This window comes from Chanodichthys erythropterus, chromosome 24 (genome assembly GCF_024489055.1).
Source record: "Chanodichthys erythropterus isolate Z2021 chromosome 24, ASM2448905v1, whole genome shotgun sequence".
NCBI classification, from domain to species: domain Eukaryota; kingdom Metazoa; phylum Chordata; class Actinopteri; order Cypriniformes; family Xenocyprididae; genus Chanodichthys; species Chanodichthys erythropterus.
Window position 1 is genome coordinate 27362942 of NC_090244.1, and position 14245 is coordinate 27377186.

Here is a 14245-nt window from a genome sequence, read left to right on the forward strand (position 1 = left end):
CTCTAGATATCCATGTGACATTCTCACCTCCACAGATCTGCACCAAACCGACAGTAATGATGAGCCCCAGAGCCAGAAGCTTTCCCACTGTAAATGCGTCCTGGATCCGTGTGGCCAAACGCACGCTGTAGCAGTTCACCCATGTCAGAAACACTACAAATATTCACACACACACAGAGAGAGACAGCATAAACGGTTGAATAATGTCTTAATTGATTCACTTAATGTGTGACTTCAAATTCAATGTGTTTCTAACATTGTGACTAAAGCTTGCATGTCAAATTCTGATTCGCTGCCATCAGGAAATACTGATTTAGGATTAGCTTGTATGGGGGAGAGTTGGACTTGTGATTCTATGGGCTCATCCATCAGTGTCACCGCTTACACACTCTTTCATAATCACTTTCCCTTTTCCAAGAGAAGTTTAAGCCCAATTGAAACAAATAACTTTCAATGAGAACAAAAACTGGGAGCAAAGAGCATGTTTGTGAGGAGATTGAATGCCTTGCGTTTTCCTGGCGCTGTCTTGCTCTTGTTGTGTTGGTTTGTGTGCATGACTCCACATAACAGGCTTGAACAAAGACAGTTAATGCAGCAATCACATGCTATAGACCCATGCCACCTCCATCACTGAGCAGTCAAGTGCTTTTGGCACAAATCCAGGGTTGTAACTCTAACTGGGTCATTCCAAAGCTTTTAGACCAGTGGTTCTCAACCAGGGGCCCACTAGGGGGCCTCAGCAAACTTCGAAGGGGGCCTCAAGATGATTTAAATGAATTTAAAACAACACAAAACAAGCATTAAAATAATCTAAAACCACTAAGAAACAAGATATTTCTTATTTTATTTAAGGAACCTTTAAAATAGCATAATAGGGCCACTTCAACAGGATTGAAATTAGTTTTGGACTACATTTATGATACTTTTATGACACTTTTGCATACTTATATGCTGCTTCTTTTCATTTTGGAGCTTAACAGCCTCAGTCCTCATTAATTTTCATTTATGTATCGTTATAAATGGCATGGTATGCTTTCTCCTATCGAGTTGCAAGCATTCATGGGTGAAGGTTTTGGGCAACCTGTTTGAAAATAGTCATTATATGTTTGCTTTCTACTTCATTCCCAAGGTTAAATTCTGCCAAATCATCAGGTTAACTAAAGCCATTTCAAAATAAATCAAATACATAAACAAAGAAGCAAGCACTCACATATGCAGATGGCGGACAGCATGCGTGTGGCTATGAATGGAGGAATGCAGTATGGAAAAACTGGTTGAAGCACATAGTTGGAGAAAGTGAGCGCTATGACTGCCAATGTAGTGGGATACATGATCAATACTGCACTCCATAACAGCAGAAACCTAGAGAGCAACACAACACATTCAGGATATGTGACAGACATTTGATTTTCATTTATTTTTTAATAGATCATTTTTGAACCTGTCATACCCCATGAGACCACCAAAAATCTCTGTGACGTAGGAATAGTCTCCCCCAGATTTGGGGATGGTGACCCCTAGCTCAGCATAGCAAAGGGAACCCAGTGCTGCTACACCTCCTCCTAACACCCACACCACCAGCGCTATCCCAACGGAACCTGAATGCTCCAGAACACCCTTAGGAGAGATGAAGATTCCTGAGCCAATAATGTTACCTGAGAAAACAAACAAATCACATGTAATTGTTATTTCCTATCTACATTTGTCCTGAACACAACAGATCCAGTCATTCATAATGCAAACCTGTTGTCTTTTCCTGGTCTGAATGTTTTACATTCACAGCTTCATATTAAAGGTGCAATAGGTGATTCTCTACAGAAACATTTTTTGTTATACCGGTTTAAAATCTCAGCATATTCTGATAGCAATCACTATCTTAAATGGTCTAAATATATCTCATCTGTGGAAGGTGTAGGACCATAAAATGTTCATCCAATCATTATATTCGGTCTGAATGAAATAATACAATGTCCTACCTGCCTGTCAACGTATATGTTTTTACATACCCTCGCGCACCCTGTTCGCGCAGACAACAGGCGTCATCAGCGTGTTTCATGCTATGCAGAGTTTATGTAGACAGACGTCAGTCACCGAGCACCGCAAACAGCAGCCACATTTTACAGTTCCTACCAAATCAAAACAATGAGCTTATGCTGCGTTCACGCCACAAGTATCCTTAATTAAGAGATGGCAACCTGTGATTTTCTAACTGGAGCTGTTTCCATGTCAACAGTATCAACAGCAAAATGAATCTGCAGTCAGGTACAAGCTCTCTAAGTTTTATTGTAATGCTATGTGCTTTAAGACATGAGGTAGTTTAACGCCGTCTTTTGTGATGCTTTGCCAAGAGCAGCTGTGTGTGTGCCTTCACGTGTTTTGGAGGAGGTGTGGCTTTGGAGACGCTCTGAAGGTTGGGTGTGATGTTATGATTTAAAGGCTAGCTTGCTATTGCTAGCCTCTCCGAAAATGTCCTATTGCACCTTTAACATTTGCTCTTGGACAAACCAGTGAACACAATGAAATCACACTGGTGACTCTGATATATACCATGTTATAATTGTTTTCTATTTACTTCCTATTCATCAGAAAATCCTAAAAAATCCTAATAAGTATAATGGCAAAGTCCCTTTCAAGCAGAGTCTGTTCAATTGGTGGCCATATTTGCCTCTGGGCAGTTATTTCTGGCACACAAAACCAAGTCATATCTACTCCGGAGGTTGACGTCACGCAATTGAAACTCCTCCATTTCTGCAGGCCATCAGGAAAGCGCTAGAGCGGCTGTAGCATTGATGTCAATAGTGGTCGGACAATTATTTAAAACCAGACTGTTTAGACCTTACTAACCATACTATTTCAACATGATGGACAGCTGCTGTGCGCCAGGATGTCAGAACAGGCACGGGAAAGCAAAGAGGAAATCATTTTATCGTATTCCTAAGGATCCTGATAGACGACTGAAATGGTTCACTGCAAACAAAATGTGCTAACCCACACAACAAAATGATATGAAAGAGTTTAAAATGTGTTAAATAACTGGACTGATAGGCTATATAAGAATTTTCAGTATAACGTAACGTTACACATTATTTACACAATTAAACAACTTTTCACACACATTTCCATAAAAATTAAAAAAGAAATTCAAGGGGCAACTAATGACACCTCATTTGGATATTTTCATGTCTGGGAAAAATTTGGGGTTAAACGGTTTAAGATTTCATGACATTTATGATGTCTACTGTACTCACGGTGATATAGCTATGCTGGCTACCTACAAACAAGAACAGCTAGGGTCGATTACGTTACCTAAAAACACAGTTGAGTTACGCTTCTAATGACGACGAAGTAGGATTTAGCCGTCAGATTTCAAAGTTGAATGTTCATCACAAAATGAGATTGTGTCCATTTGTACCCCTCCAGGTTTTTGTAGGCTTTTAAAGAGTCTCCGGAGTAGGACGAGGGAAAGTTGATGAAGTAGTTGTACATATCAGAATACTGCAGGTCAGAAAAGCTATCCGTTCCTTTATCGATACACGTTAAAAGCACCCCGGGGCATTATAGGGATCTATTATGTATAAATATATATATATATTAATTAAAGTTCACAGTGAACTCTGTTGCCTTGAAACTGATGCTGGCGCCATTCATTTTATATTCAATCCCGGCTGTCCCTGCCTGCCAGCATGGTGGTGTAAACAGAATGGGTCACGTGACCTCCAGAGCTCTATGGGGGAATCCGGAAATCTCAAAAACTGCTTGATGAATTCACAATTAAATAACATATTTCAAATCAGCAACAAAATATGTCATTAACTGTACCATATATGGTGCTTTTTTTTTAAAAAAGCTTATTTTTCAGGCTAGACCAGCCAATGCGCAGGTCCAGTCCTAAGTGCATGTCTCAGGACACGAACTGTTTCTATAGAAACCGGAGCTTCTAACGGCAGCTTTACCAAAAAATACTATACCAACATTACCAGTCTCACAATGTGGCGGCAAAGTAGCCAGTTGTGGTGGCGAAAGCCGGCCACTTCGACCAACTATGTGTTGACCTTGACACATCAGGAGGAGCAACCTAGATCTATTACTAAACCAAAAGCATGCCAGTCCCTGCCATCACCAGTGCCGAGGTAGCAGTCAAGATGGCAAAGCGAAAAAGAAATGGGAAAACGATGGGCCCTGACGACAACTGGAAACTTCTCGGCCACTGAGGCATCATCATCCTAACTGATTTGTTCAGTCAAATTGCCACTGATGGTGAAGCCCAACGCTTGGCTGACCAACACCAGTGTGCCCATCTGGAAGGGCAAAGGTGACATGGCCAAATGCCCCAATTACCACCCAATCCGCCTCCTATGCCACACAATGAAGAGATTCAAGCAAGTTATCGAAGGCTGGCTTCAGAAAATATTCTCTGTTTCGCCAAACCAATGCGGCTTTGTCCAAGGATACGGCACCACCGATGCAATCCATGCCACCTGGCAGCTCCTGGAGAGGCACTGTGAGAAGAAAAAGCCAGTACATATGGCAGTCCTTGACCTGGAGAAGGCTTTTGACAGAGTGCCCCACCACTTCATCAGGCATGCCCTTCGGGCTCACTGTGTCCCTGAAGCCCCCGTGACTTGGATCAAGCCCCTCTACACCAGTGTCACCAGCACCGTCGCTGCCCTGTTGGAACATTGCCACCCTTCCCAATTACCGTTGGTGTCCACCAAGACTCGCCCCTCTCACCAGTCCTGTTTGTCCTGTGTATGGACACAGTCACCAAGGACTTGCAATCGACTCGTTCTTGGTCACTCCTTTACGCCGATGACTGCTTCCTCACGAGCGAAACACGCAAAAACAGAAACGCTTGGACCATGGCATGCAATTAAACATCAAAAAGATGGAGTACCCCTGGACTACAAATACCTCGAATCCATCATCACCAGAGATGGCAAAAAAACACAGGTTAATGTGAAATGCGCCTGCTCACTGGGGTGCCGAATGCCCAACCACCCTTAAGGCCAGGATCTAAGACCATAGTTCTCCATGTGGCCTTTTAGGGCATATGAACAAGCCCTGCATGTCATGGAGATGCAAATGTGTACGGACTTAGGGCTAATAAGATGGGACCACATAACAAACAAAGATGTTAGGAAATGGCTGGGCGTTGCCCCAATCAAGGAGAAACTGTGCGAAGTGCGACTACCGTGGTACAGACACATTGGATGGAGCAATAAAGATTCAGTGGCCAGAAAGTCCCCATGGATGCCAACGACGAGGACGACTGACTGAAGGAAGACATGAACATCATCAGCACTGCCCTGGAAGACGCCCTCGACCATGCCAAATGGAGAAAGATCTGCAAAAAAGCAGACCCTGCAAACGAGCGGGATCAACGAGGGGGAATTAAGACTTCTTTAGGGGAGTCAGACCCTCCCAAACCCTCCTATAATTCCCTCCCAAAGAAGTCAAAATGCAATTTTTTTTTTTTTTTTTTTTTCCCATGGCAATAATGGAAAGAAATTCTCAATAACTTCTTGGTATAAATGTCAAGATTTGTTATTTTACAAAAATAAACCCACATTGACAAATATTCACTGGAGTAAAGACTAGCTCAAGTGTCCTGTTCATGAGCTACTGCATGCCTCCCAGTAAAAAAAAAAAAATAATAAATATATAAAATAATAAGATTATGTAACCAAACTGATACATTTTTGTACTATAACACTGACTTTGAAGCAGTACCCAATATCGTTCGAAATCAATCAAAAATACTTGCCTAGTCAACAGTACTAGCCCTGCTGTAGTACCTGAGAGAGTTTTCATCGCAAAACAATGATCAGCCCCCCTCACTAACCCGCTTCCTGGCAGCTCTTCCCTCAAGCACCCAAGTGTCGTACAACGACATTACGTAACAGCAGGCATAAATAATTTACTGCTGCCCGTCAAAGCCCCGGATACCATCAGAAGCGGAGGGAACAATCTTTAGCTTTCATTCGGTGGCCCATTTTAGAGGACAAACATATGGTGGATGCTGATTTTAGACTTTTTGAGCAAGTATGAAGTTAAAACGATCTGCAAACTTTATTTGATTGTTGTTTAACACTCATTAATTGTTGAGATTCAATTGTTTAACGATATTTTTAGATTTAAAAAAGAATCTCAAGTCAGATACATAAACATTAGTAATCTTACTGCTCCTAAGTAATACTAATGAATCACACACAAAAAAAAACAACCAAAACAAAAAAGTTAATATTTTATATAAAATAAAGTTTATGTAATACAGGATAATAAAACGATCAGTTACTAATGTTATTAAACAATTACGTAATTAATATGAATAAATCAATAACTATCAAATACATATTTAAAACATAATAATTAATATATAATAATCAATTAATATCTACATGTACATAAAGTAATCACAATTAATCACAATCCGACTATGGTAATATATCCAGCATGCATTTAAAAATGCGTTAATGGTCAATAATGTGTGTTCTAGTGCATAAAAGGTCCAAGACTAACAAGATGGCGAATATCTGTGGTGCATCTGTGTTTATAAGTCTGAATACGTTTACATGTTAGAAGAATGAACTCAGCATCAAAGAGAAAACAAGTTGTAAAGTTTCCTTACCAATGATGATCGCGCACGCGCTCAGAAGTCCAATCTCCTTCTTGAGTGTCACGCGCTCAGGGATGCTGGAGTCTCGTTTAAGTTCGTTATCTTTCATGATGCTCCTCTGAGCCTCTGTCCTTTTCCTCTCTACTCCATCCATTTCAGTTACCGCACGAACAGAGAGCTGGGCTTCCTCTCTTCAACTCGCTTCAGAGGATTGAAAGGCTGTGAAAAGGCCGCGCAGGCGCCGCATCGCTCGCTGTCCGGGCAGAATGTTAACGAGCGCGCGGCATGACTGATTCACACACGCTGAACATGTTCTGGCATTTTACAAAACCATCAAGTGCTATATATGATATTTGCACTTACATAAAGGAAGAAAGAATGGTTCATGTTTTAATTCATCTATAATTTTATATTGGCCTACTTTTTTTTTCTTAAAAGGGCAGCAGCAATTACTCAAATCGAGATAACCTAATTCAACATGTTTTATGCCATGTTTACTAATCTAAAGACCACCAGCTGAAAGGAGAGTGGAACAGGGTGATCCCCACATACACAGAGGTTTCCTCAAGCTCCCATTCATCCTGAAAGGATCCCCAGTGTGGAATTTAAGAAGTCAAGTCGTGAATTTGTGGCTGCAGCTTTTCTCTGCTTGCAGAATAAAGGAGGCCAGTTTTCAGCTGATCTCCTTTAGGAAAGCCGTTGAGAGTGAGCTGCTTTGTAGTCCAGCAGGAAGGCTGAAACTCTGCCAGCAGTGTGCGACACTTAAAAGAGGAAGTCGAGCAGAAAACCAATAGATCACAGGAGCTACCGAGAGGAGAGGTGGACACAGGGAGAAGATGTACTGCCGAGAGCAGACTATAGGACTACACTCAAACCAGGAGAACATTCATGATGTCCCAATTCATGATTTTGGACTAAACTGGCCAAGACTAGTAGCCTGAGACCACATGTAACAATGCTTTTTTTTTTTTTTTTTTTCTCCATACTGAAGTAAGGAAATCTGACCTTTAGGAGTTCAAATGGTCAATGACACTGATTTGTTTATTTAAAGGTGCAATATGTATGATTTTTGCAGTAAAATATCCAAAAGCCACTAGGCCAGTGTTTACTTTATAGAGTACTTACAATATCCCACATGTTTGCAAATATTTGTAAATCATGAGAAAATTGCACTTTTAACCAAGGCTCCGGGACGTGTGAGGAGTCGCCTCTCAATCGCGTCATACCCACGTTACCCCCGGTTTTATTTTGTGGAAACCATGGAAACACCAAAGACGCTTTAATATTTACATGTTTTAATAGACAAGGGAACAACTGTTTTGATATATTTATGGACAGAAAACTAATTATTGTTATATAGCTCAACACGTTTAGTCTTATTGTTTACATCAAATTTTCTTAATTTTTTGCGAGTACATTCCTCAGAGAAAAACGCTATTTTATAAAGTAGCTAACGTAGCATAATCAGATGCAGCTTTATTTTTAGTAACAGTAATACAGCATTTTCTCCATCATATAATACGTTTTAAAATTAATTGCATGCCATTTATCAACACAAGCCATCCAGCATTTAATATGATATTGTAAAATCGATCTTTCTTACTGCAGTGTGTAACAGTGTCTCACTGCATCCGCCGAGCGAACGCACAGAGTAACGTTATAACATCATTTTCAACACTTTCAAATGTATTAGAGTTGTAAACAGAGCTGCGTTACCTCATACTCATGACCGGAAAAGCGGAAGCAGCGCCGGCGACTGTGTCATAATAAAAGTCCCGCTGCTCGTGAGGCGTGTGTTGATCAATCGCTCCAGCTCCTCGTTCAGCTCCACAACACTCGCTCCTGCTCTGCTTCATACAGTGGCGTAACTTTGTTTTAAAAAGTGGGTGGGACAGGAATGTGTGTGTGTGTGGGGGGGGGGGGGGGGGTTATATTGTAATTGTATTATTATAATAATAATAATAATATGATATTAAAATTAATATGATAGTTTCTTCCTTACATCTGCTATAATACAATATGTCTCGAGAGTATGTATATTAGTTAATAAATACGTGGATCCGCTGTAAAATATAGATTGTCTTGATGGACTGGAGGCATTATTTTCGTTTAGCATGCAAGAGATTCTGGGTTCGAATCCAACCAACCATGCATGATTTTTTTTTTCTCTCATTAAAACCAAAGATGTTCGTCAGTGATTGTATATCAAAAGCAGGGACACGTTTATTTGTATTTTGTTTTGTGATTCAACGTAACGAATAGAGAGTCTCTGCAACAGTTAAGCGATAGATTGAAGCGCTCGTCCGTGTGAACACTGCGCAGCGTGCACGAGCGCCAAGAGAACACTGTTGCGCCTCTGATAACAGCGACAACGAGCACTCAACATGATTTCAAAAACAACACATTCCAGATCGCCTATTATTAACTCAAATTGATAATCAACTAGAGGTATTTCTTTTGTATTAGATATCCGCGAGATGTTTCAAAAAGGGGACCAGTGGTGTAGTCGGGGCCATACGCACGCATACGCCGTATGCTTACTTTTTGCTCAGGGCTGTTTGCGTATTATGACTTGTAAGGATCAGTATTTGCGTATACCCACTTGTTTTTTGCTTCGAAAGTCCATAAAATATTCTCCTGTTAGTTTCCCCCTTAACTTTGCATCCAATGCTGTTGTGTAAACTCGCGATTCTTTGTTGTAATTGGTGCATGAGCACTTCTGTCATTTTCCGGCTCATCATCGTCGGCTAAAAAAGGCTTCACAGTGCGTGTTCGCGCTGCAGTGAGAGAACTCCGATCAAAGCTACTCAGTGTTTTGAGCCGTGCGTGGAGCACAGTTCTCTCGCTGCAGCGGTCACGGCGTGAGAAATATGGTGAATAAATAAGACTTAATTAATTATATAGCCTACATCATGCGTTCGGCGCTTTTATAAGCGCTAAGTTCCCGTACAAAAGACCATCAGCGCAACTGAAGCTTGTTAATTTAATGCATGAGTGGTGCGGGAATCATAAACATGCGCTACTCTGAATCTTATTAAGCTCCAAAAGTGTGATAAGATTTCCACGAGCCATCCCGACACTGATGATAAAATGTGCGATCCATTTGAATTATATTGAGAGTTAAACACTTTAAAACGCTATAGAGAAAGTCAAACGTGATCTAGACTGATGGACAAAATGAACAGAAGTCTGAAAAGAGGACAAACATCACCTTGCGCCAACATTTATTAGGAAGCTTTTTAAACTATTCATTACCCACCCTTACTAGAATTTATATCGTTTTATTGTAGTATTTATGGTAAATTTGGCTAACTTGTAGAATTTATAATCTATTAGGGGAATATTTTCACTAGATTTATATTACACCTGTGACATGTTCTGTTGTTTCTATTGGCTATGTTGCAATTATTCATAATAAATGCTATGATAATGGAAAATGATATAGTTTGACTTCTTATGACACAATGAAGTAGAAAATTCAGTCAAACTGATAAGCTTACATGCGCATAAATAATATAAAACTGAGTTTACAGAGGTTACCGGGGAAACAGCTCTATTTCTGCTGTTCCATAAGCGCCACCTACTGACAGAGAGTGGATTAAATTTCCATTCAGCCTGACTACTGTTTTCGTTTGTTTGTGACCACATTTTTATAATGTTAATAAATTAGATTTTGAATAATTTGCTTTTTTTATACCCTTTTGAATAAAATGAAACTTTAATTTCAGATATATCACTTTTCACAGTGAATATAATTCCAAAGCAGCATGTTTAAATAAGTCAAACTGTAAAACATTAAAAATGACAACCAATTTTAGAATGCACTGTATTTATTCGCATTTAATGAAACATGTTACTAGTGAACAAAAACATAAAACATATTTACTGTTGAGCTTATGTTTTTTTTTTTTTGTTTTTTTTTTGGGGGGGGGGGGGGGGTAATAGTACACCACTTATTTTTTTAGGACTACACCACTGGTGGGGACATGACGTCCCACCCGTCCCACCCGCAAAATACGCCTATGGCTTCATACTACAGTAACGTTAATAATAATCACATCCATGAACATGATTTGTTCCTGAGTCCTATCCCTATTCTTTTGCACCGGCCGTTGAGATGAAGACGACATGTCCCACGATTCGGTGCTTAAACTTGGCATCATCAAGCTACGCCTTTGTTTTGAATAGGCTTTCAGCGACTTCTAGTGGCAGAAAATATTACATAGTGCATCTTTAATTAGTGACCTAAAATATATGGCCGAATATTTAGGGCCCGAGCATCGACTCTATTGGAATTGCTCCGTTATTCTTCTCCAAAATGAATCGCTTTTTTGAGGCCCTAAACATGTTTGAAAACTTTGGACGTGTCAGAAGTGGTGGAAATTTACGTCTGATATGGATTTCAGATTTAGGTGTGGCAAAATGTTTTGATAGCACCACCTACAAAATTTCAATAAAGTGCCCCTCGCACTATGTTTCATGAACGAGTATGAAATTCGGTAGACACATGTAACAGCCCAATACCAAAAAAAAAAAAAAAAAAGTCACTGGGAGCAAAATCTGAAACACAACAGGAAGTGAGTTATTTTGAATTTTCTTTACAAAATGTTTGCAGTTTTCGTTAAAGGGAATGTCCGTGGCGTCCTGACAAAGTCTGATGTTTCGCCATGAAAGAGAAAGCTGTTTTAAGTCAGGCATACAATATCCAATCTTCACCAAACTTCACTTGTTTGATAATAGTCCTGGCCTGAAGACATCTATATGCCAATATTCAGTTAGTCATAGCGCCACCTGTTGGCAGCAGAAAGTGTGGCACATCAAAATTATCACCATAATTCTCCTATATTTACCCACTTAAATGCATGTCACTATTCACTGTTGTCCTAAGGCCACCAGGTGGTGGTGGCCCCGGGTGCGAGGGCCCCTTCAACGATGCTTGCAGCTTTAAATACTACAAAAAAACCCTGAAATCAACAATAGCTACACTTACATATCCAAATAATCCACTAGTAATTGGAATGACTGCTCAGCTGATCCGATTGAGCTCGATTCGAATGAAATTTTGATCGGATTGAAAGGGCAAACTATCTGAGCTATAGGAAAACAATATTCTCAAACATTCAGCATATTCAAATATTTAAAAAACCTTGTGTCAGGATCCTTGTTTGATTATTTCCTTTTTGATAAATTCAATTTCTTTTTTGTTCCTGTGTTTTTTTTATTTATTTATTTTTTTTTAGTTCTAGTATACTTAGTTTCTTTATTTTGTTTTCTCTAGTCATAGTTCCCAGTTTAATTTTGTTTCTGTTATCTCGTCTTGTCTTGTCATGTGTGTGTTGTGTCTTATCGTGTTTGTCCCTGCCCTGCTTCCTGTCTTCCCTGGTCACTGACTCACCTGACCTGGCAGCTAATCTGGCCTGCTGTTATGTCAGTTTCCCTGACCAGCCAGTTCTTGTGTTGTGTGTCCTGCCCTTTTTTTTGTTCCTGCCTCACTATCTTGTGTTGGCCCTTTTGTTGTTAATAAACATCACCCCCGCTCATTCTGCGTCTGGGTCCTCCCTCTCCGAATCCTCACACCTTGCGCACAAAAGCAGAACAGATTGTTTACCAGAGCCCTTTCATAATAAGATCTCTTTACATGCTACCTTTTACCTCTTACGAACTTACATATGTTTATTGACATCCTGAGAACCCAAAATGAAAATTATCCCATGATTTACTCAAACCCTCAAACCATCCTGAGTGTATATGACTTTCTTCTTCCAGATGAACACAACCAGAGTTATATTAAAAAAATATATATCCTGACTCTTCCAAGCTTTATAATTACAGTGAATGGGGCTCAAGATTTTGAAGCCCAAAAAAGTGCATCCATCCATCATAAAAGTAATTCATACGGCTCCAGTGGGTTAATAAAGGCCTTCTGAAGAGAAGTGATGGGTTTTTGTAAGACAAATATCTGGCTACAGTAACTGGCTTCCAGTAACGGCCATATGCAAGTCCAGTTACGGTGGAAGAGTGACCTCTGACCTGACGCATGACATATTGACGAACATGGAAGGGCAGAGGATAGGGCAAAACAAAACTCATTAATTAGAAGTCTAAAATGAGAATTTTTAAAGAGAAATGTCAGAGGATTTCAATATAAGAGAAGAGGAGCTTGAGTTTGTTGCACAGCTCTATTTGTTTGAACCTCGAGAGGCGTCTAAGTTCAGAGGTCACTCTTCGGAAATCAACTCACATACTGCCGTTGCTGGAAGCCAGTGATTATAGTTTATAAAGTTATAAATAAGAATATTTTTTCTTATAAAAACGCATTGCTTCAGTTCACTTTTATGATGGATGGATGTGCTTTTTTGGGATTCAAAATTTTGAGCCCCATTCACCCCCATTATAAAGCTTGGAAGAGCTTTATATATATATATATATATATATATATATATATATATATATATATATATTTTTTTTTTTTTTTTTAATATGACTGTTTTTGTTCGCCTGAAAGGAGAAAATCATATAGAGCTACTATGACTTGAGGGTGAGTAAATCATAGGATAATTTTCATTTTTGGGTGAACTATCCCTTTAAGGCAAAAGCAACACTACAGGAATCTCCAGTGACATTATAGAGTGCTGCAGGGATGACGTATTTTTGTAGTCCAAAACCCAGAGAGGAGCTGCATTTGAGCACTTCCAGTTCCCTGAATTAAAAGTTTGAAACTTGAAATAGTATTTTTTATGTTTTATTCAACAATATAAACACATAAGTAAAACCCTCTTGTGATTATTTTTAAAAGTTTTACTTGTCTTGAAAAAGGCAGTTGCTAACAAATGGCTATGGGACTACAGATGTTGTCACACTGAACAGGTAAACTCATCAACTCAATAGTTACTTTCACAGCCTAATTTAAACGTATAGGTGTCTTTATAATCAAAATATTATACCTCAAACTTTCAGGCAAAATGTTTTAAAGACTGAAAGGGCTGTCGGAAGCTAAATGATGGTGATGTTGAAGTCATGTGACCATGGTGTAGTTCGTCTATATAGTGTTCATCATTGAAGATTATCATGATGAACGGAATATGTGAAAATCATAAGCTTTTGTTGGTCACAGACCTTATTTTCTGCAATGATCCAAAAGACAATGGAAAAATCCCATTGGGTTTTTGTCGAGGGAACCAGGGTGATGCGAACTTACGGCTTGACCCACAAAGACACGTCATCCTGCAGAGCAGCGGCTTTCTCCAGTTGTGGGGCACCACGCATGCGCTGAAGTTTTGTTCGGAATACATAAATATTTAAGCAAGCATAAATGTGAATCAGATTGCAAAGTTTAGGGTTCATATAAACAGAACTTTCAGAAACTGAAATCAGAATGGATTCACTCAAATTGACAAAAAACAGTGCATGTAAACATACCTAAGGTTGTTTCAGGCCCTTCTGTACCATGAACAAATTAACTATTATTATCATCTAATGTTTCTGGAAAAAGTGTATGATCAAGTTTTTTTTTTTGTGTAACTCGTACAGCTAAAATAAATAAGAGAAACATGAGACCACGACAACGGCTCACTGAAATGGGTTAAAGAACAAAATGCATGCAACTGAGTCTTCAGCGCCACCTTTTGT

At 39.5% G+C, this 14245-nt stretch overlaps 1 protein-coding gene across 1 annotated transcript in view; it reads right to left on the reverse strand.

Annotated features, from left to right (window-relative positions):
* slc7a10b (solute carrier family 7 member 10b) overlaps positions 1-6770 on the reverse strand; it is a 15233-nt gene extending 8463 nt beyond the window's left edge. The window contains exons 1-4 of the mRNA XM_067378796.1: positions 6629-6770; positions 1451-1655; positions 1211-1362; positions 28-153 (exon numbers count right to left, since the gene is read on the reverse strand). Of these exons, the coding sequence (XP_067234897.1) occupies positions 28-153; positions 1211-1362; positions 1451-1655; positions 6629-6770 (625 nt within the window). The remainder of the gene's footprint in view (positions 1-27; positions 154-1210; positions 1363-1450; positions 1656-6628) is intronic.
* Between the last annotated feature and the right edge of the window lie 7475 nt (positions 6771-14245).